Source organism: Podarcis liolepis (genome assembly GCF_965112155.1).
Source record: "Podarcis liolepis genome assembly, chromosome: 6".
Taxonomy (NCBI): domain Eukaryota; kingdom Metazoa; phylum Chordata; class Lepidosauria; order Squamata; family Lacertidae; genus Podarcis; species Podarcis liolepis.
In genome coordinates this window covers 81,842,174-81,866,729 of record NC_139559.1, presented here as the reverse complement: position 1 = coordinate 81,866,729, position 24,556 = coordinate 81,842,174, and the positions used below count along the sequence as shown (strand labels likewise).

The 24,556-nt window shown below is 44.9% G+C and overlaps 1 protein-coding gene across 1 annotated transcript in view; it reads left to right on the top strand.

Annotated features, from left to right (window-relative positions):
* Positions 1 to 24,556, top strand: part of CRB1 (crumbs cell polarity complex component 1) — a 138,089-nt gene that overhangs the window by 46,870 nt on the left and 66,663 nt on the right. Inside the window, exons 3-5 of the mRNA XM_083506716.1 lie at positions 6,114 to 6,309; positions 11,352 to 11,491; positions 13,594 to 13,776. Coding sequence (XP_083362842.1) covers positions 6,114 to 6,309; positions 11,352 to 11,491; positions 13,594 to 13,776 — 519 coding nt within the window. The remainder of the gene's footprint in view (positions 1 to 6,113; positions 6,310 to 11,351; positions 11,492 to 13,593; positions 13,777 to 24,556) is intronic.

Genomic DNA, 24,556 nt, shown 5'->3' with positions numbered 1-24,556 from the left:
CTGAGCTTGACACACAGATGCTCTCACATTGCAGACATGATGTGGGGAAGTGTGTGCCGATGCAGGGAGGAGCATATTAAGTTACGTCCCTTCCTGTTTGGGCACAAAAGGGAAGTGATCTCGCCAGAGGCAGAGCTAGCTGCTCCGGCACCCGGGGCGGCGCACATGCTGCAGGGGCAGGGCTAGCATCCCAGGGGGCAGGGCAAGCATCCCAAGGGGGTGGCATGGTGATGGCACCCCCCCCCCCAGGGATGACACCTGGGGCAGACCGCACCCACTGCACCCCCCCTTCCTCCACCAGTGGATCTCGCAGAATCATCTCTAGGAAGTACCACAGGAAAACACTACGAGCTTCAACCCCTATTATGTGCTTATCCCAATCAAATCAACAATATGAATTGTTGATTTGACTGGGATAAATATCCCACACTTTGCTGCACCTTGTCCAGTACAGTCATACCTCGGGTTACAGACGCTTCAGGTTGCGGTTTTTTTCGGGTTGCGGACCGCCGAAACCCGGAAGTACCGGAACGAGTTACTTCCGTGTTTTGGCAGTTGCTCATGCGCAGAAGCGCCGAATAGCAACCCGCGCATGCACAGATGCGGGTTGCAGATTGTGAACCTGCACCCCTCATGGATCATGTTCACACCCCGAGCGTCCACTCTACTTTTATTTGAATCGCTAGAGAAACAAGCTGCCATAGCCACAAAAGTTTGTGTGGGTCACAATGTTTCCTTTATTGCCTCCTTACATGGCCCATATTTGGTAGGCTGTTAGGTAGGCTATTATTTTGTTTACAGATGGGGAATTGGGGCAGAGAGAGAATGATTTGCCCAAGGCTAGGATGTGACATGCTGCCCAGTTGGGGGAAGAAAGCCATTTCCCTCTATCATCACCTTCCAAATTCCAGGTGAAAGCCATCTGAATCATTTGTCTGCTAGATATGTCTGTCACCAAACTATAACATGTGCCCTTTTCTTTAATTGAAAATACTTAAGTTTAAAATTCACCGGACAGGAGTCTTCTGTTTTTTTAATTTTGAGGAATGTAAATACAGTATACCGAATTTGTTTCGTGGAATAACTTTTATGGCAGGGTATTGCATGCAAATGCCAAAACAATTCTATATCCATTTTCCCTCCTCCTCCTCCTCTTCCATGTCTCTTAAAATCCCATGTTTTTACAAGTTGACTGCAGCAGTAGAGACCGGGGGGGAATCCCTCCCATATACAATCCATCACATTGGCTAGACATTTTATAGATGGAAAGGACTTTTCGCTCAGTTGCCTAAGGCCGGTTACTTGATTTGACAGACCAATGGCCTGATCCAACATAGCAAATCCTGTGGTTTCATGTTAATAATCAGGCTGTTTTTCGGCCCGTAGTTTTGAATCTGGCTATGCTGAGACTCTCGATACACACTGCGTTTATTTTTGTCACTGTGTTTTCAAATGTTCGCAGGGAGCTGCTGTTAACAAGCCCTGACAGATTTACGGTCACTAGACATAGTTTGGCAAATGCACACTAAAAAAAAAAAAAATCCTTATGATGAATTCATAGAGCAAATAAAACAAAACAAAACAGAGACTTGCTTCATGTAATGATAGTGTAAGGATGGCATACGTCCAGAATTTCCCGGATGTAGCCGGGATTCGGCCTTTGGAAACAGTATCTGGGCAGAAATCACTTAAATGTCCAGGAAAATCTGGACATAAGGCAACCAATGTCGGAAGCGTAGAATTCCCTTAAAAGTAGCTCAAAAACTCAACAACTTTGCCCCCCCCCCCCGCCACCAAACGAAGCTCAACAACTTTGTCAAGAAAAGCTCAACAACTTCTGTGTACGGAATTTCACTTTTTGAAATACGGCAACCCTATGATGGTGCCTTTTTAGTCACACAGTGGTTCAGCAGGTAGAGTTAACAGACTGTGGGACATAGCAACAATTCTTGGGTTGAAAGGTGTTCCCCGTGCATCCAGTGATCCAGGCAGCATAAAAAAAGATATACACTGAATGTATGGGGTGGTGGAGGAGTATACATTCATATAGATGTGTGATCTGATATCCAGGTGCCCACAACACATTCTCTGTGCTGGGGGGACGGATTTCATGAGCCAAAGTTTCACTCCTGTGTCTCGCAGCATATGCAATATTTTCCCCCTGGGTCTGTATATGTGAACCAGTGCTTAGAGTATGACACATGCACCATTCATGGAGCACTGGAGATGTGCAACTCTGGATTATTTCTAGTCAGAGTAAGGCAACATGTTGTTGAGTGCCCATTGTCTATGCCCCCATCACTTAACTGCTCCCTACCATGGTTTAGTGCAGTCCTGGCTGGCCAAGACTTAGAAAGGAGCCAAGTAAACATATGGTGATGATGCAGTAATATTGCCCCAATGTGGTCTGTGCAAGTCACTGCCTATCTATGCCAGTGAAATCTATTGTAGAAGCACCAAATAGGCAAAATCATACATTAAGGCTATGCGGTGGCTCCATGTGTGTGGCAAAATAACATGATAAGGGGGCGTGCTTCAATTGTGATGTCAATCCCCACCCCAGAGTTGGATCAGGGCCCCCACAAAGCCTCATGCTGCTCTCTTGTTTTTCTTTTTCTGAAACCTATAGGGCTAAACTTTTCTATATGTCTATATTTCTCTACATCCATGGGCTTTGCAAGAAGTAAGAGCACTGGATTCTCTTTTTTCTGTTAAAGATTCATGTAAGTTTTTAAAATATCCTTATATTTTAACAACAAAAAACAAGCAAACTCAGAACATTTCAGAACTCCGTATGGTGCATTCTAGACATTCTCTTGTAGTGTAAAGCCCAGCAAACACAAACAAGGAATTAAAAATACATAAACAATACATACCATTCAGCTACTTCTTAATTATTTTTAAGGTATGTGAGAGCAAGAGATAAAGTCAATCTCCCCACCTCGGAAATATGAAACTAAGAAGGATTCTGGAGTTGTAGTTGGTCTAACACAGGTAGAGCCTTAAAAGGGATTATGGGGGAAAGCGAGATGAGCGCCGCAACCCCAGAGTTAAACACCCTACCTGCTCTCCACCCCTCGGTAGCGGAGCATGCAGCTTCGCCACTGCCGCAACCCCATAGTTGCCTTTGACTGGACTTAACCACCCAGGGGTCCTTTACCTTTTTACCCACTGGCAGCTCACTGACTCCTTTAAAAAAATGGGGATAATTTTCACCTTTGCTCCAGAATTGCTGCGCTGTTGAGTGGTATGGTGTAGGGATAGCACAAAGCTGCTTCAGCATATGACAGCAATGCTAACACGAGGAACACCAGCACAATCATTGGGGAGGGGAATAACGTTCTCTTGAACTTGTAAATACAAAGCCATTCGTATGGAGCTGGGCATGATGCAACATGTAGATAGGACCAGAGCAACGCAGCCTTCAGTAACCAGCAGCTGTTCTGTAGTAATTGCCATGCTCACAGTAAATCTCGATGGCATGGCAGCCAAATACCAGTGGGCAACTGGGATCCTCTTCCCCTGCTACGTTTGCACCAGCTGAGCTGCGCCAATACTAGAACAAGCATGTGAGATATGCCCAACAAACTCAGCACAGCCAAGGCAGCGAACAGAACATGCCCAGAATTAATCCGCCAGCAACTCAAACGGCAGCAATTTATGAGGGTGAATAAGAGCCAAAATCAAGGCATCAACTTGCACTGTTTTATCATTATCAGAAGAAGAAGAAATCAAGACAAAAGGTGCCAAATGAAAGAAGAATTTCATGATGCACATTTCATGAGTACTTTTTAAAAATCAAATTATTTTCTGAATCTTATTTTTCTGTCTTTCACTTTTAATCTCTTTTCTACCCTTTTTCTTTCTCTGTGTCTTTCCCCCCTCCCTTTTTGTGTTTTTATTGTATTTAGATAAAAGTCTTGGTGTGGTTAAAAAAAGGAAAAAGATATTAAGTTTTGTCGTTTCTTCCATGAACCTTAATAGAATTATTTTATTTTTTAAAAAAATACCACGCCCCTGGGATGTGTGTCACGATGCAAGATAGAAGAGAATAAATATCAGCTTAAGGTCCAGACTTCAGAAAGGCTGTAGGTCAGTGACAGACCCCATGCCTTGTAAAGAAGAGGTCCCAGATTTAACCAGGTATGGCTGGGATTAAGATTCCCACCTGAAACTCTGGAGACCTGTGGCTAATGTAGATTTTATGGATCTAGAAAAATCAATGGTCCAACTCTGTGGTCCTAATGTTTAGTTAGTTTGTAGAAAACATCAGGGCCGGTGCAAGGCATTAAGCACAAAAGGCAGGCAGTGATCACCTTCCCCCTCCTGCTGCCCCCCTCTGCACAGTTTTTGAGAGGAAAGAGCTGTAGCTACATGGCCATTTCCTATGTTGCAGGGATGTAGGTAGCGCTGTGGACTAAACCACTAAGCCTCTTGGACTTGCCAATCAGAAGGTCGGCAGTTCGAATCCCCACATTGGGTGAGCTCCCATTGCTCTGTCCCAGCTCCTGCCAACCTAGCAGTTCGAAAGCACACCAGTGCAAGTAGATAAATAGGTACTACTGCGGCGGGAAGGTGAATGGAGTTTCCATGCGCTCTGGTTTCTGTCATGGTGTCCCGTTGAGCCAGAAGTGGTTAAGTCAAGCTGGCCACATGACCCAGAAAGCTGTCTGTGGACAAACACTGGCTCCCTTGGCCTGAAAGCGAGATGAGCGCCACAACGCCATAGTCGCCTTTGACTGGACTTAACTGTCCAGGGACCTTTACATAGTCGCTGCTTGACTGGACCTTTACCTGCTGTTGCCCCAGTGGTAGCAGCACTAACACTCCCAAGATTTTCAGGGACATTTCACTTCTCACTTCCATTCCATGCTCTGATGGAATCCTTCAGAGCAATGCATTTAGGGTGAGGTAGCCCCAGAGGGAGCTTGTGCTACCACAACAGCCACGATGATGAAAGAAACTGATGAAAGCTTAACAGCATTTTCATACCGCTTAACAGAGGCAACTAGACATTAAATATTCTTTGCTGCCGTAACAGCAAAATGACAGTGAGCCAGGCATCCCCCAGGGCCGCTTACCCACAGAGCCTCAATCATAGAATAGTGGAGGAGGAGGATCCTAGAAGGTGTTGTAAACAATACAAATCTGTCCTTTTCCCCTTATGGGGTATCCAAGAGCCCTTATAGAGTCCTTACGTGGCTTCCCTATTGGTAGGAGAAAATAACAGAAGCCAACCAGAGAATATTGAGAAGCAAAGCAGCTAGTAAGCCTGATCTTTATTGGTCTGTTGCAACAGGGTGCTCCCCTCACATGCAGGAAAGGAGGAGGACCTTGAACAATAGCGTGCAAGGCCTTAGATAGACATTTTAAATTCCCTCCCCTGGAGCTCAAGACCACCCCTCCATACATAATACCTACATCACAGAAAAGGTGGTCTACAACAGAAATTTGAATGTTGTTGTTTTTCCTGTCTGTCAGGTTATCTGATAATGCCTTATCTGATTGCCTTTCCTGGTAGTCTTTTCCTGGTAGTCTGTCACCCTTTGAAATGGTGAATACTAAATTCCTGTAACAAGGAAGGTGTTTTTTTCCACCTCCTCCCTCCTTGCAGAGAAACAATTGGTCAGCTTGGGAGTCAAAATGGTTTCAGGACTGTCTTCCTGTGCTGCTTCAGACATGTGGTTTATATATTTATGCACGTGTTTGCTTGGTACATTTATGAACATTTATTATATATCTAAGACCTTAAAATTCTTATTACGATGGGACCACAAGGATCACCTCGTCCAGCCCTCTTCTATGCAGGAATCTTTTGCCCAACATGAGACTCGAACCCATCAGATTAAGATTCTCATGGTCTACTGACTGAAGAGATCTACTTTCTGTCATTGTGGTTACCTGATCCTTTTTCCAAATCGCCAATGGCTACTGGCCACTTAAAATTTCTAGGAACAAGAAGAACTAGAATAAAAATAAACATTGTAAGATCCGAGAACCAAAAGGTTCTGACATCTCGCCAAGCAACCATCTCTTATCAAAATCACTTTCCAGAACAGGTGCTTTTGATGCGCACCCTTCAAACTTCCCCCTTTATCTGTCTTTTTCCACAGGTATCAACTGTGAGCTGGAAATTGACGAGTGTTTGTCACAGCCTTGCCTGAACGGCGGAACCTGTCATGATAGACTGGGTGGCTATTACTGTTCCTGTCCACTTGGCTTCCTGGGTGATCTCTGTGCCGTCAACATTGATGAGTGTGCAAGTCAGCCATGCCTCAATGGGGGGCAGTGTATTGATGGTATCAACGGGTACGTAATCTCAGCGTTGGGAAATGTGCTTACAACAGATGACAAGCACTTGTTTCCTTTATCCTAATAGACTGGAATCACCTCTAGGCCAGGTAGGCTGAGAATGTGAATATTAATATTAATGATGATGATGATAATAATAAAATTATTTATACCCCGCCCATATGGCTGGGTTTCCCCAGCCACTCTGGGCGACTTCCAACAAAACACTAAAATACAATAACCTAAATAATTATTATTATTATTATTATTATTATTATTATTATTATTATTTGACCTTTAACTGATTCCAGCTAGAATCTGGGTATATTTAGAAATACAGCGGAGACCTCAACCCAGCCAAAATGGAAAAATTTTGGTTTTTCTCTAAAATATGATCCTTCCATTTCTGGTGTGCGATGGAGACTGCTTTCCTTAGGAAAATATATTTTAGGCATTCAAAACTGGGGGTAATGAATAATAAAATAATAGAGCTTTAGATTTGGACTTGGAATTGAACAGTAGCTGTTGTTTATGCCACTGTACAGGTCATCTAGTTCATCCTCTTGCGTAGTTCTGGAATTTACATTGTCATAATAATGATAATAATTTATTATTTATAACCCGCCCATCTGGCTGGGTTTCCCCAGCCACTCGGGGCGGCTCCCAACAGAATATTAAAAACACGATAAAACATCAAACATTAAAAACTTGCCTAAACAGGGCTGGCTTCAGATGTCTTCTAAAAGTCAGATAGTTGTTTATTTCCTTGACATCCGATGAGAGGGCATTCCACAGGGCGGGCACCACTACTGAGAAGGCCCTCTGCCTGGTTCCCTGTAACCTCAATTCTTACAGGGAGGGAACTGCCAGAAGGCCCTCAGAGCTGGACCTCAGTCTCCAGGCTGAACGGTGAAGGTAGAGACACTGCTTGAGGTATACTGGCCATTTAGGGCTTTAAAGGTCAGCACCAACACTTTGAATTGTGCTCGGAAACATACTGGGAGCCAATGTAGGTCTTTCAGGACCAGTGTTATATGGTCTCGGCGGCCACTCCCAGTCACCAGTCTGGCTGCAGGATTTTGGATTAGTTGTAGTTTCCAGGTCACCTTCAAAGGTAGCCCCACGTAGAGCGCATTGCAGTAGTCCAAGCGGGAGATAACTAGAGCATGCACCACTCTGGCGAGACAGTCTGCGGGCAGGTAGGGTCTCAGCCTGCATACCAGATGGAGGTGGTAAACAGCTGCCAGATGGACATCCAGCCTCTTTTAAAATACCTGCTTCAATGAACACCCATGGGGTCAGGTACCAAGCTCCACTTATACGTCAGAACAGAGGTGGCTCACCTGTCCCCTCCAGATGTTGCTGACTGCATAATCCTTTGGCTATGATGACCAAGCCTGATGGGAATTGTAGTTCAGCAACATCTGGAGGGCACAGATTTAGCCATCCATGCATTAGATGGGATGGGAGACCTGTGGTCTCCCAGATGTTGGGTATCAAAGCAACTACCATATTTTTCGCTCTATAGGGCACACCGGACCATAGGGCGCACCTAGGTTGTTGTTGTTTTTTGGGGGGAAATAAAGAAAAAACAATTATCCCCCCCCCAGCCCCAAAGAGCAAAGAAGCCAAGACAGCCAGCGGGATCCATCCCGCCGGCTGTCTTGGCTTCCTCTTTAGCCACGCACAACCTCTCCAGCCGGGAGAGGCTGCACGCGGCTTTGGCAGAAGCCAAGACAGTGAGCGGGATGGATTCTGCTCGCTGTCTTGGCTTCCTTTTTAGCTGCGGGGCTGGGGCGAGGGAAGCCCGAGCTTCCCCCAACCCCAGAACGGGTCCGGGAGCGTGGGCAAGGTTGCGCGCAACCTCACCTTCGCTCCCGGAGCTTGCTGCTATCCGCAAGCCTTCTGAGCCTGGTGGGAACTCCCATCGGGCTCCGAAAGCTTGCGGATAGCTGCCCAAAGCCCGGGGTGCGCAGCGCTGCGCTCCCTGGGCTTCGGGATGCAGGTTGCTATCCACAAGCCTTCGGAGCCCGGTGGGAACTCCCGCCGCGCTCCGAAGGCTTGCGGATAGCTTCCTGAAGCCTGGAGAGCAAGAGGGGTCAGTGCGCACCGACCTCTCTCGCTGTCCAGGCTTCAGCGAAAGCCTGCGTTCACTACATAGGACGCACACACATTTACCCTTCATTTTTGGAGGGGAAAAAGTGCGTCCTATAGAGCGAAAAATACGGTACTTAGCAATAATCGCCAGGCAAGCCCTGGAAAAACAAAACCCACTAAAGTATCAAAACTTTGAATTTGTGTGTGAGAGAAACAAAATACAGATTACCAAATTAAAACCAGTTAAATGTTCCCTGGTTCTCACGGAGCTGACAAATCTATGGCTGGGTTACACAACGTCAAGCCGCTGACTGAATCTTCTTCCTGACTAAAACGCAAAAACAGCATGTCAAGAGGAAGGCTAGGCTGGAACCTTCTTCACTGACACCCACTTTGTTTTGCACAGGAAACATTTTTGTATTGGGGTGAATTTATTCATGGGAGACACCCAACCAGTAGGCTGAAGTGATACAGCCCAAAGTCCCAGATAAGAGAGGTTTGCCACCTCAGTGACAGCTGAGCCATAGTTTCCCAATGACTGGATACGAATCCATTTCAAGATAACCGCAATATCTGAATCCAATGAATTGTGGTGGTGGTGGTTTTTTAAAAAAGAGAGACCTGTTCAGATTGAAATGGTTTCTGATCAATAGCCGAGCGTCTCAAAAGCAGACTTTGGAATTAAACATTGAACGCAAAAAGCGTTGCATTCTCCTGTCGCGGCAGAACAGATGTCACACAGAGGGAGAATTCCCTGTTCTGCTTGAATTGAACAATAGCAATTATTTATGCCACTATGCAGTCGGTGTATGCCAATAAAGCTGTCCACTGAACTAATCTTTCCAATAAAGACACAGGTTTTCTGCTCTCATTAGATAAACTGAAATGCAAATGAGCGCTATGAATGTCATGAAAGGCTTAGAGGACACACCAGCCCAGGGAGCTAGACAAACGTTTATTATCTCTCTTAAAAAAGGAACAGAACAATAACAGGAGACTCCAGGCTCTTGCCAGATACTACAAAGGCTAGTGACACCCACTCACTAAACTATTTAATGACATTATCCATGCACACTTTGCAAAGGTGACTCTCAAGACAGTTTTGAACGGCGATGGTTTTTTTTTAACTAGACCATTTGATTTTGGGGAATGATAAAATTTGAAGACAGGTGGGTGCAAATTCAGGAGCATGCACATGAACATGAACTGTGAAAATTGAAAGTTCACCTTTTGACAATTGGAAGTATAAATCTGCCCATTTCAAATGTAAGGTTTTCACCAAACGAGAAGCAAAATTTCATGTCAGATCTAGGGATTACGGGGGGAATGGTTTGCCTTTCACGTGAACCTCTCATCTAGAAACTTTCTTACTCAGGAACACCCGTCGTACACTGGTATTATGTTTTCTGATTTAATATTGGGAAAAAGAAATGCATATTATAGATAGATTCTTAAGAAGTATGACTCATTGGGAATATGAAGCATTGGTGCTAGGCAAATTGTGAAAAAGAGAAGGGGAGGCTGCTGAAATGGAATGGAGAAGTAAGTGAGCTAGGCAGAAAATGAAGAGGGAACTTGGATAGGAAATCAGAAGGTGTAACTAGGTGTGTAGGTATAAGATGCTCTGATGAATCAAGGTTGGGGAAACTGTGGTTCTCTGAATGAGACTGGACTCTGATTCCCATCATTCATTGACCCAGCTAGTTGGGTCAGATGGAAGCTGGAGATAAGGATGGACAAATCTATTCCTTTCAGTTCTGTAAGTTTCTCATTTTTCCCAAATCTTAAATTCAGTTCTCTCTCCACATTCCTACAACAATCCGCATTTTAAAAAAGAAAACCTCATGAAAATTCACCCACATTTTAGTGCAAACTTCTCCTAGTAAACATGTTTCTGTATGCTGCTTTGACTAATATGTACATTTTGCAAGCAATTTCCCCCAATGCATTTTTGTGTGCTGTTTGCACTAATAAATACCTCTTAACGTTACGTTAGTATATGCATTTTTGCATGCAGTACTTGGCCGGAGAACCTTATTGCAAAATGCGGAGAAGTGCAAATTTCAAAGAATAGCTGTGTTTTGGTTTGCACGTTGTTTAGGAAAGTGTGAGTTGGTAGGCTTGCCTTTAAAGGCAAACATAATGATAATAATAATAATAATAATAATAATAATAATAATAATAATAATAATAATAATAAAATTCCCATCTCCAGCTGGAGCTCAACAACAACTGAAGGGCTACAGGTTTCCCATCTCTGTAATAAACACATCTGTGGTTAGGGGGATGCGGGGATGCGGGTGGCACTGTGGGTTAAACCACAGAGCCTAGGACTTGCCAATCAGAAGGTCGGCGGTTCGAATCCCCGCGATGGGGTGAGCTCCCGTTGCTCAGTCCCTGGTCCTGCCCACCTAGCAGTTCGAAAGCATGAAGTGCAAGTAGATAAATAGGTACTGCTTCAGCGGGAAGGTAAACGGCGTTTCTGTGTGCTGCTGCTCTGGTTCGCCAGAAGCGGCTTAGTCATGCTGGCCACATGACCCGGAAGCTGTACGCCGGCTCCCTTGGCCAATAAAGCGAGATGTGCACCGCAACCCCAGAGTCGGCCACGACTGGACCTAATGGTCAGGGGTCCCTTTACCTTTACCTTATGGTTAGGGTGGAGTCTCCCCCTCCAGGCACCTCTCCTAACACATGCTCATTCTCTATGGATATGGGACATTCAAGCGGCTATGGACCACTGCAAGAGTGTAGAAGAGGCAGTCAAGTATGAAAGGGCAGCTTCTGAATCTGATTCAATATACAAAATTAAAGAAACATACCGGGGAGGGGCCTTGATGCAACAGCTGAGAAAGAAGGGTGGAAGCAAATGTGGGCCTGAAAATCTTTGCACGAGCGCCGAGTTTTCAAAGACGAGCCCACAGACCGAGGATGGCATTGATTTAATCAATTTTATTGCAATGCAGGTATAGCTGCAACTGTACAGGCAGCGGATATATGGGCCTTCACTGTGAAACGTTAATTCCTTTCTGCTGGTTCCACCCGTGCCTCAACAATGCTACCTGCGAGGATGTGGTGGACAGTTACATATGCCACTGCTGGCCAGGTAAACTCTGTTTTCTCTCTCACACAAGCTCCCCTCTCTTTAACTGCTGTGAGCTCTCTGTGTTAGCAAACAATAAAAATAAATTATGCACCATAGCAGCCTGAATTCTATGCAGGCAGCCCCCCACGGTTTACCGAGGGGTTACATTCTGAGGCACCACACGTGTCAGTGAAATCGTGTATTATTGAAAGCCATTGAAAAAGCCTGCAAACATCCCATTCTGCCCTTTTGGTGAGGTTTCAATGACGTCTTTATGACATTTCTGGATCACTTCCGGCTTCGGTGCGATGTGCCATCCTATGCCCTTTTAAAATCTGGGTGGTTTTTTTGGGAGGGGCATGTTATTGGGTTGTTGTTTTAATTTTGATTGTATATGTTGTGGTTTTGTATTTTGATTTTGTTCTGTGAACCACCCTGAGACCTCCAGGTATAGGGCAGTATATTAACAACAACAACAACAACAACAACAATGGTGTTATGTACTGAAGTTCTCACCCTGGGCCAGCAGGGGGATACCATACATAGTTTTCACTCAGGTCCACATATGCAAATAAGGGATTGAAAGTGATGTTCAGTGATTGGATAGTTACAGAAAGTGTTACAGTTGCGTTGTTGTGGAGCTCTATATAAGCAGGCTGGCTGAACCCTTCCGTTCAGTTCTGTTCTGGCCTGTGAATAAACAAGAGCTGTTTGAAGAATCACTGTGTCGTCTGATATGTTCACCCATAATCTAACACTGGCGACGAAGGTGGGATTGATGGACATCAGAGCACAGCCACAATATAACAAATAATAATAATAATAATGTGCGTACACACAGCTGAGCACCTGCTGAATGTACATAAATGGGGGTTGGGCTGCGCCTGCCTGTACCAAAATATGCTGAATGTCAGCAAAATATTATTAGGCAATTGAAACAAGTTTATCATATACGGATTTAGTATGCATTATTTATTCTACTCCTTCTAATTGCAGAGTGATGCAGTGAGATATACAGGGCCCTAGTGGTCTAGGTCTGGAAGCCCTGCTTAATCCTGCTATGGCAATTTCACAAGGCATTGCCAGAACACAGTGCCATGGCTTTTAAAAACGTAAATAGGTTTAGATCCTCTGAATGGCACGGTCCGCACTGGCTACCAAATCCAGCAGCTTTTATGTACTTGCATGGAATTGCTGAAGATCACCCTGGCTGCACTTCTTCTGATTTGCTTTTTGTTTTTTAAACTGGTGCAATAGGGAACAGCAGTGTGCACCTATTCAATGGGTGGCTCTTCCAGCTCTTAGTGATGATAGGCTGAGCGACAAGCCACTGATTGAGTCCATGTGTCTTGCCTGGCTGAAACTCTATCCAACTCCTCTTTCCATGGCTTTCATGCCAAATACATGCAGTGGCTCCCCGTCTGTGGAATGGTCTCCCCAGGGAAGTTCTCCTGGCGCCTTCATTATACACCTTTAGGCGCCAGGCAAAAATGTTCCTTTTTAACCAGGCCTTTGGTTGATCTATGGCCTTTTAAAATGTGGGGGGTTTTTTGGGTGGCGGCGATTGGGTTGTTGTTTTTATTTCTATTGTGTATTTTGTGGTTTTATATCTTGATTTTATTCTGTGAACCGCCCTGAGACCCCCAGGTATAGGGCAGTGGTAGTTATGGACCCGATCCGTTCTGGGGTGCTATTTGCACCCTGAAAAGTCTGTAACTAGAGCACCGCTCCTGTGCACGCGTGCGGTGCGATACAGCGCTTCTGCGCATGTGCAAAGTGCACAGAACGCTTCTGCGCTTGCACACACAGCAAAACCCAGTAGGATACACTTCCAGGTTTGCTGTGTTCACAAGCCAAAAAGAAGCAACATAAACCTAACACAACACGAGGTATGACTGTGTATAAATTCAATTAATAATAATATAAAAAGATGGATACAGAAGTGGGTTTAGTTCTCCTACAGCTTTCCTCACTCTCCCCGGCCTCATCCTTTCAGGCCCCTCAGATGTTCTGCAATATTCTCTTTGCTGCTTCCACAGCGAATATAGCACAAGCCCAAATAATGGACAATGAGATCGCTGTCCTCAACAACCTCAAGTTACAAACCCTTCTCAATTCTGCAGGCTATGCAGGGTCTCACTGTGAAACGGACATAAACGAGTGTAGCAGTAATCCCTGCCTCCACGGGAGTGAGTGTGTGGAACTATCATGGTCGAGCTGGTATGGAAGAATTCCAGAGCTACCTTCGGAGTTCAGCTACCAGAGAGCATCGGGTTATGTGTGCAGCTGCCGTGCAGGATTCACAGGTAATGCAACCTCCAGATTTGTAGACTTGGGTTTTTTTAAGTGTCACAGTCTGAAGGGTCCCTCTGGTGGACTTACGCTGCAATAGAGGCTTAGGGCTGTTTTGTAAGCAAACGATTTGCCTTATTAGAAAAACTAACCGCTAAACTGAAACGGACACGGGGACAAATAGAAGAAGACGCCTTCGCCCCGGTGTGGTTCCCCTTTATCACATACACAGCCCAACAAGACAACAACAAGAACCCAGCGACAACATATGAATCAATCTGGCTAACCTGATCCAAAAACACACACACAAATCTCACTACAGCCAACCAGAGACAACCAACCACACCCTAAGCCACCCCTCAACCTCTCTCGCCACCAAGGAAATACAGAAAGCGAATAGTAAGAGAACCCACATAAGTAAAGCTGACACACAACTCCACACATACCCTAAGCAGAAGAACAGAAGCATAACCACCTGACCCCACCCTGCTTACCATTCCCCCCTCTTTCCAACCTCTTTAAACAAAATAGAGCCGAGCGGTTCTGTCCTGTTTCCATTTGCTGTTTTTATTTAATCCACTCCACTTGGTTTATTTAAACCAAGGACTTGTACATTGACCACTAATAATGAATCATATGTTATAGATATCATGGCAAAGTTAGCATGCTATACAAATGACGTTAGAAGGCTTGGTCTTTTCATTTATACCGTTTATAATTCCTATGATCCTTGTTTGTAAGCAAACGATTTCATACATTGCTATGCTCCCGTATGGAAGAAACCAGGGGTAGATTATAGGTGCAGTCTCCTGTGTGATGAATATGCATTTGCTTCTCTCTCTCTCTCTCTCTCTCTCTCTCTCTCTCTCTCTCTCTCAGCATATAAATGATGTACAAACTGTAGTCCATTTTCACCTTCCCTTGAAAAGCAGAGGAGTGCAGAGCCAGCCAATGCACAGAGGACAACAGCTATGATCCTGGCTCTTCTCCATGCCTGGATAAAAAGTTAATTACAATTTTGAGAGTATATTGTTTGCCTGGCGGCGTTTGTTTGCTGCATTAGTAACAACTCTTTTTATAAAACAAATACGCTTTTAGAAATGGAAAATATATATATATATATCTATAGTTTCTTGGGGTGCAGTGGGGTGAATCCACCTCAGATTGTTGCTCAGTCCTAAACACATCATAAAATATATCAGTGATTTGCTTCAGGAGCGAGGTTCCTGCAACTCATCTGGCTTCATTCTGGGAAATGTTACATGTTATTTCCATCAGGTTGTGTGTATTTTAGGATATTAATTAAATAAAGGATGTGGGTGGGGCTGTGGTCTAAACCACTGAGTCTCTTGGGATCACTAGGTTGGCAGTTCAAATCCCCGCGACGGAGTGAGATCTCGTTGCTCTGCCCCAGCTCCTGCTCATCTATCAGTTCAAAAGCACACCAGTGCAAGTAGATAAATAGGTACCACTGTGGCGGGAAGGTAAATGGCATTTCCATGTGCTCTGGTTTCTGTCATGGTGTTTCATTGTGCCAGCAATGGTTTAGTCCTGCTGGCCACATGACCCAGAAAGCTGTCTGTGGACAAATGCGGCTCCCTAGGCCTGAAAGCGAGATGAACGCCGCAACCCCATAGTCGCCTGTGTCTGGACTTAACCTTCCAGGGGTCCTTTACCTTTGCCTTTTTACCTTATTAATTAAATAGTACTGCTCTTCTCATTTAGCATCCTTTCCAGGCACTGGCTAATTATTACAAAAAAGACAGAATACCCTCCGCCTCGTTTATAAGTTGACTTTCAGCGTTTTTTACATTTCAACAAAGAATAATGCTAAAACTAGCATTGAGTGTTCAATTTCAGCCAGAGTTTTGCAAGGTTGAGCCCCAGAATATACTCTGGGTGCTCGTGCAAGCTATACGTTCATTTCAGAAAATATTATGTGACACCATTTAAATTTCCAACAATTCTCCTGCTGCCTCATCATTCCATTGTATTGCGATGAAATAAAATTGGCATTCACCACCAGTTGCCCTGGGCAGAGCAAGAGTCAATGCCAGTGACCCTAGCAACTCTTGAGTACAGATGCTAGGTCTGATCCTAGAACACGTTTTGAAAACCACTGCCCTTTGAGTCTAATTTCCTGAACAAAGTGGTGTATTTTGAATATGTCTGCTGCTATATGATATGGCCTAAACCACAGAGCCCAGGGCTTGCTGATTAGAAGGTCGGCAGTTCAAATCCCCGCGACGGGGTGAGCTCCCGTTGCTCGGTCCCTGCTCCTGCCAACCTAGCAGTTCAAAAGCACATCAAAAAATGCAAGTCGATAAATGGGTATCTCTCTGGTGGGAAGGCAAACGGCGTTTCCATGTGCTGCTCTGGTTCGCCAGAAGCGGCTTAGTCATGCTGGCCACATGACCCAGAAGCTGTACGCCGGCTCTCTCGGCCAATAAAGTGAGATGAGCGCCGCAACCCCAGAGTCGGTCACGACTGGACCCCTAATGGTCAGGGGTCCCTTTACCTTTACCTTTAGAATATATATATATGATTTTATTGAGTTTAAGAAAAAACACGAAACTAAAGACTAAAACCTTATGGTATTCAGAACTCAAAAATATAAGTCCCCCTTTCCCACAGCATCTGCTGACCTTCCTCACCAGCCCTTCCCCAATTCCTTTCTTTTCCAGATTCTTCTGTTTAGCTTTGATTTCAATTGTATTTTTAGTTGCAATGTGGATTTTCTCAAGAGTGGGTGTCTGCATCTTTTGTAACTTTACAATTTGTAACTTTACAATTTTAAAACAATATTCTTGGCAGTTAATATGAGCAAAGTCCTTCTCAGTTGCTGATCGTGTAAAAGGACAGACAGAACACCACCGCGATGGGAACAGTAATTCCTTCCATTTGCAGGAAAACGTGTGGGCTCCATTTCATGTTGCACCATCAACAGATTAATGAAGCCCTTGGCTGATTAGAGATTGCTGTAATTCATTTGACAGTTAACTGAGAGCATGGGCCCATGGGTTCCTGAATGTCCAGCAGTCACCTCCAGCAATGACAGGGGATTCATGAGCACATTTCCTAACAATTCTTCCAGGGTCAGTGAGTGGGACGCACAAACACACTGTTTGTTCAACAAATTGGTCAGCACACATGATATTTCTGAAGGTCAGTTGCTGTCAGGGCCTGGCTGGACGAGGAGGAGTGGTGGGAGGCTCCAGGAGGAGAACCCCCTAGAAAAGCCAAGGGAGTGGTGGTGTGGTGGGATCCTGAAGATAGGTTAGAGGACCGACAGGGGTGGGTAGAATGGTTGGGTGCTGAACAAGCAACAGGCTACGGTGAGAGAGAGGAAGAAGAGGCAGAAAGCACTGCAGATGTAGGCCAGGCAGCTGAGGAGGAGGTGAGGGCTGAGGCTGCGACAGATTCAAAGGAGCCAGCCAGTCCTACTGTATTCAGCTTGCTTCCTCCCTTGTCTCCAAAGGCATGGAGGGCTTTGCATGTAGAAGAGCAATGAGCTCAGAGAGCACAGAGAGTCCGTCCCCGACAGAGTTTAAGACTGATGGGGAAAGAGCTGGACAGGGAGGAGACTGAAAGGAGTCACAGATTGTCAGGTCTGGAAATTGGTTTACTGGAGCCAGTCTTGCTTATAGGCTTCTCTGTTTGGATTCTGCTTCCTTGAATAAATAATCAACTTTACTGCTCATTTCTGAGTCTCTGTTCTGACCTGCAGCTGAACCAGCCCTGAGAGTTGCCCTCCTAGACAGAGCAGTCTCAGGGCTGATTGACACCTTAGAAAAGGGGTTCAGGAGAGAGCATAGCCAATGAGTTGATTTTGGGTTGTGAGCTGGCTGAGTTGTGGTGGAGCTGGGAGTGTCATAATCTCCACACACACACACCCCACCAATCTCATAACCTTATCATGACTGTGACTCACCACGGATGGGCTCAGCCCATATTCTAACTATACCAATTTATTCTTGTGAATTGGTCTCTCTAAAAAGTTACTGCATAACACTTTGAGCATCTGGACCAGTCCCTTGCTCGTGAACCTCAGGAAACGTCCAGTTGGTCTTGGAGCTGCAAAAGTCATTTTTAGAAACACATGCATTGTCAAGGATTCTCTATTATCCCGCATCACTGCCTACAAAATGTCGCAGATTAAGACTGCTCTCACTGTTATCCCACTTTGCGTGAAATTTACACTCCTGTTATTACTATCCCACATGGCATACTAACACATGGGGTGATGTATCACATATATGTCACTAAATAATAACTGCTCCTTTCTCCCTGTTATCCAACCACTTCAGATCTACTGTATTGGAACGAATATAAGCTGCACCCAAATATAAACGGCACCTTAAAAATTGGGGGGGGGGGGGACCTGAATATAAGCCGCTCCCTTCCTTGCTCTCTCTCCCTTCCCAGCCTTGTGGGAGAGGATGGGGGACTATGTGTGGGATGGGCACCGCTTCACCACGTTCCTGGCGCTGTTTGCCCCGTGCTGCTGGCTGCATACCGTAAGGTCGTGAATATAAACCGCACTTTAACTTTTCACGGTCAAAATTTTGGGGGAAAGTGATGCTTATATTCAGGCCAATACGGTATTGCATTTACTTAATAGTTCAAACCCTTTTCCTGCTGTCAATCCCAGTTACTCAACAATCACACTCCATGCACCCACCATACCGTGTATAGTTGTACCTTAGTTTTCGAACGCCCTGGAACTCAGACATTTTGGCTCCCAAATGATCAAAACCCAGATTTTCCTGCAGTCAATCAGAAACCGTGATTTGGAAGTCGAACACTTTGGAAGTTGAACGTACTTCCAGAATGCATTACATTAAACTTCCCAAGGTATGACTGTACAGTACTGATTTCTGACTTCAGTAAAACACTCAAAATGTTCAGCAACCAGTACTCACTGTAGAAATGCAACAACAGATGAAAAGCCAAAGCAAAAAACAAATTCCAATCATTTCCACCCCCTCTCTCATCAGGACCAAGCCCAACACCATCTCTCCACTCCTTAACTAGGGAGATTTAGCCCTTCTCTGCCAATAGACTTTGCCTGCAGAGGGAGATTTTGCTGTGAACTCTGTCTTGGGCTGGGAAAGAGATCTAACGTCAGCTGCTGGGCTTAAGCCTTCAATAAAGACAAGGGAGGAAATGGTAGGCTAGAACTGAGTCTTTTTGGCTGTGAGATCTCTTGGACGTGCTTTGCAAGCTACTGTGAGAGGGGAAATGTCGGCCTTCATTATACTGTTCACAGTCTAGGCCCTCCTTGCCTGCAGGTACCATTTGGGGAGGGCTTTTCATAAAGGACTCTGCTAGCTGCCTCTCTTCCAGCACCACTATTCATCTTGGCATCTTAAATCCCCAGGGGGACTCTCTCGACATCTTTAGTCCTTTCCTGCTGCGTCGAGCCAACGCGAAAGAGAAGAATGTCACGGTACTGGAAACGTATGTGCATTAATTTCTTGGCACAAGAATCACAGATTTGGAAAAGACCTTGCAGTCCAGCCTTCTGCTCAGTGCAGGATCTGTGACTACAGCATCTCTGATGGATGGCCATCCATCCTCTGCTTAGATACCTCCAGCCACCACCTCTCTCTCTCTCTTTGCACCATTGCCAAACAGCTCTTCCTGTTAGGAGGTCTCTCTTAATGACTAGCTAACATCTGCTGACCTGTCATTTCCACCAATTAGTCTTAGTCTTGCCTTCTGGAGCAAAAGAGAACAAGTCTTCTCCATGTTCTGCAGCATGGACCTTCAGATATTTGAAGACCGCAATCATGTGTCCTCTTATTTTCTCTCTCCTCCAGGTTAAATGTACCTGCCTCTTTCAACTGTTCCTCACAGGACTTGGTTTCTTGACCCCTCACCTTCCTGGTCACCCTCCTCTGGTCTTGCTCCCCAGTAGATTGATGTCCTTCTTAAAATGTGGCACCCAGAATTGGGCACAGTATTCAAGATGTGTGCTGACCAGCATAATATACAATGGAACTATGCCTTCACCTGAGCTCGACACTATGCTCTGTTAGTACAGCCTAAGTTTGCATTAGGTTTTTTAGCAGCTTCATCGCATTGCTGGCTCGTGTTCAGGTTATGATTGACTATGACACCTAGATTCTTTTTACATGTACTGCAGCTAGGGATGGGTGAATCTGTCAGTCTTGGTGTGTCTCGGTTTCTCGTTTTTCCAATTTTTAGTTCAGTTTGCAATATTCCAGCATCAGCATGTGATTGTTTTGATTTTTAAGTCCTCATGAAAATACATAAGTATTTTGGTGCATCTGTCTCCTAGCATACACATTTTAGAAAACAATTTTCCCAGATAAAATGCATCTTGGATGTTATTTCCATGCACCACATTTTACAATCAGGAATATACATTTTTATCCACATTTCTCTAAAAGACTCATTTTATTAGAGGTTATCGTCCACACACTTTCACTGCACAGATACTAGTGGTTAGGTAATACCTCTTTTAAACCGTTTAGCAGAGTTTATCTTCTTTCTCTCGCGGAAGTGGTGTACAATGACAAAGTTGTTATAAAGATGACTCACAAACTCTGTGAAATCTCGGTCAAGAGATTTTATTCCCAGTCCGGGTACAAGCATTACAGTAGCGAAGATATTTTCAACTGTTAAAATAAACAGCAATTAACAGTACACTTTCAAACAAAAGTCTTTCTTATCTCCCACACATCGTAAATTACAGCAACAGTCCTTCAGCAGAATTGACAGGCAATACACTTCAGACTTTGTCCATGGAGTTTTCTTGGCAGGGATACTGGAGTGGCTTGCTGAAGATCATGGCCACTGGTCCCATCACCTCCTGGCAAATAGAAGGGGAAGAAATGGAGGCAGTGAGGGGTTTTACTTTCTTGGGCTCCATGATCACTACAGATGGTGACAGCAGTCACGAAATTAAAAGACGCCTGCTTCTTGGGAGAAAAGCAATGACAAACCTAGACAGCATCTTAAAAAGCAGAGACATCACCTTGACAACAAAGGTCCATAAAGTTAAAGCTATGGTTTTCCCAGTAGTGATGTATGAAAGTGAGAGCTGGACCATAAAGAAGGCTGATCGCCGAAGAATTGGTGCTTTTGAATTATGGTGCTGGAGGAGACTCTTGAGAGTCCCATGGACTGCAAGAAGATCAAACCTATCCATTCTGAAGGAAATCAGCTCTGAGTGCTCACTGGAAGGACAGATCGTGAAGCTGAGGCGCCAATACTTTGGCCACCTCATGAGAAAAGAAGACTCCCTGAAAAAGACCCTGATGCTGGGAAAGATGGAGGGCACAAGGAGAAGGGGATGACAGAGGACAAGATGGTTGGACAGTGTTCTCAAAGCTACCAGCATGAGTTTGACCAAACTGCGGGAAGACAGAAGTGCCTGGCGTGCTCTGGTCCATGGGGTCACGAAGAGGCGGACATGACTAAACGACTAAACAACAACAACAACTCTTCAGACAGACGTTTGCTATAAGGCTTCTGCAAACAGTGGTCGTCGTCCTATTGGCCCTTCCAGCCAATGCCAATTAAACTCAGAGTGCCACTCCCAAACATAAAGGAAAAACCCTGGAACCTTCTAGAAACCTTCTACTTTTGTTTCTTTGCAGAATGATTCCCTAACACATTTTTGCTCTTCCTTTTTGATTGGGGAATTGCACTGCACACTTTCGAAAAGTGTGACGTTTGAAGGACAGGTGTACTACAATCCATCTATCATTTGAGGAACTGTAAATTAGGCAGGTTTACATTAAAATAGCTCCTGCATCCCTAAGTGATACCAAGCCATGCCTCCTCTTTGAGTCATCTCTCGTACACAACGCCCACTGGATGGCTCTGGGCAGCTCCTTATCTCTTATTCCCATGTGCCTCTTAGTACCATTGCATAATAAGCAACAATGATTTTGGACAATGGAGAGATAAACAGTGGAACATACTCCCTTGGGAGGTAGTAGACTCTCCTTCCTTGGAGGTTTTTAAGCAGAGGTTGGATGGCCATCTGCAATGGATTCTTTAGTTGAGGTTCCTGCAATGCTTGGGGTTGGGCTAGATGACCCTTGGGATCCCTTCTAACTCTACAGTTCTATGATTTAATAAGGACACAATTCTAACTTGGGGGCTATGAGCGCTGGGGGAAAGGGCAAAGTGATTCACTGCTTCCTACTGCCATCTTCTTTCATCCACCGAAGCTACCAAGATCCCTGGAGGTTCATGCTGGAGGGAATCCAGCAGACTGATATTGATGACTGGTGGTGATTGTTGCATTCCAAAGCCTGCTGTTCTGAAAGCCGTAGGCATTCTCGATATCAGTTCTGCATCAGCTGCCTGGTTTAGCTTGGAGGGGAGGAATAAAGGCAGCCAGACCCCTTACAGGAATGGACAGATCTGTCCATTCTGGTTTCCTCTCCATTTCTCCTTTTTCCAGTCTCCACATTCAAGTTCAGCTCTCCACATTTCCAAACCAGTTTTTTTTAGAAGTCTTTATAAAAATTCACCAGCGTGTTAATGCGATCTTTTCATCGTATACACATTTTTGTATGCAGTTCTACCTTATATACACATTTTCGCAAAGTAATTTCCCCTAATATAGTGCATTTTTGTATGTTATTTTCATTAACATATGCACGCACAGTTCCCCCTGTTATATGGATTTTTGCACAAATTACTTGGCTGGAGAACTGTATTGCAAAATTCAGAGAAGTGTGAATCTTGAAGGACTGTAGTAATTGTAAATTAGGTAGGTTCCCTTTTAAATGTGAACTGAATTGAAATTGTCCCCCAGCAGAACAAGAAGACTCCAGAGTTGGTTTCCTTGCCCTACCAAATCTTGAGATATATTGTTTCTCTATCCATAGCTTTCTTATTTTTCCCATCTCTGTTTTCAGTCCAACACTGAAATCACTGGGGAGGGGGGGGGGCAAACTTCTCCCAGTTGCACCACCCTCTTCTGAAACAGTCTGCCATAATACATTTAGCCAGGTAATTCGGTTCCAAAGCATGACTACAGAGAAGGTAATTCCATAAGATAAGTGCCACCACTAAAAAGGCTCTGCTCCATGCAGGGGTGCCAACTTGAATAAAATATTGTGGGGGCCCAAATAAGTCGCACCCCCCATAATCAGTCACATGATGCAGTGCACACACATCATTGGAATGGGAATGCCCATCGACTTTGAGGGGGCCCAGCCCCCTCAAATATTTTATTTTGGGGCCGAAGCCCCCAGGGCCCTTGGAGTTGGCTCCTATGACCCATGCTTTAGTGCAGCAGTAGGGAAACTGCAACCCTCCAGATGTTGAACTACAACTCCCGTGAATCCTGATCATTCTGGATGGAACTGATGGGGGCTGCAGTCCAATAAAACAGGTTCTCCACCCCTATTTCAGCTTCGCATTTAAAGGAGAATGGAACGAACTGTTTCTGCAGGCCTATATTTGCATAAAGGTAAAGGGACCCCTGATCATTAGGTCCTGTCGTGACCGACTCTGGGGTTGCGGCGCTCATCTCGCTTTATTGGCCGAGGGAGCCGGCGTACAGCTTCCAGGTCATGTGGCCAGCATGACTAAGCCGCTTCTGGCGAACCAGAGCAGCGCACGGAAATGCCATTTACCTTCCCGCCGGAATGGTACCTATTTATCTACTTGCACTTTGACGTGCTTTTGAACTGCTAGGGACCGAACAATGGGAGCTCACCCCGTCGCGGGGACTCGAACCACCGACTTTCTGATCAGCAAGTCCTAGGCTCTGTGGTTTAACCCACAGCGCCACCCGCATCCCTGCGGGTAAATCCTATTCAGTTCAGTGGGACTTACTTTTGAGTAGGCATGTCTACAGTTGCACTGTAATATAATGCCCTCAGCCTAGCATCACAAGACCCCCTCGGGACTAGTGAGTACGTGCCGTCTGCAATTAAAAAAAAATATGAAAAAGAGAGACAATTAGCACTTTAAAGCACTTTTCCCTCTTTCAGAAACCTTCTGATCTTGAAAGAGCATTTGGACAAGCTCAAAATAGATCTTAGAGTTTTTCTTTTTGCCGTCATTTTTTTAAACCTTTCTTTAATCCATCGCATCCCTAATGTGAAAAGCTGTTCGCCCTGTCATCAACTGCACACACAACGGCCTATCCCACACCCCTTCTGCTGTTGACTTTCATGGGGCTTGTTTAGTTTAGGAGAAATCCTGACAAAGTGTTCTCTTTGAATTACATATAAGCATCACTTAACCTCAGTCACGAGAGGGGAATGCTTGCAAGAGGAATGGGACTGGTGTTTTGCATATAAGCAGCTCATGCTGCTAAATTCTGGTTCCCCTCAGCTCTTCTTACATGCCAGGACTGTGTCTTTCTGTGATTTCACAGGAACACAGGGGGGGGGAGTGCAGGACATGTTATTGGCTTGAGAATTTGTCTTCCAGAGAAATTGGGGTTATGCTTTCGGTTTTTTTAAAAAACAGAACAAGCCTCTAGTCCATATGGATGTGAAGATCTACTTGAACATGGGCAACACCTAGTAAAGTTTCACAAATCACGAGGGTTGGCTAAAGAAGGTTTTCCCTGCTATGAGTGGATCTTTTCAGCTCTTTGTCTGTTCCAGTGGCTAACAAAAGTCACACAAAAGTAGCAAAAATGGCAGAATTATGTGAGCTAAAAGAATACGTGGCACAGCTTTTGTCAGCACATAACTTTCTGGGGAATGGGGAAGGGTGAGTACAAACTGTACACAGCTTTGGCTATTAAGATTTAGGTCAAGACAATTTGATACAGGTTGCACCAAATAG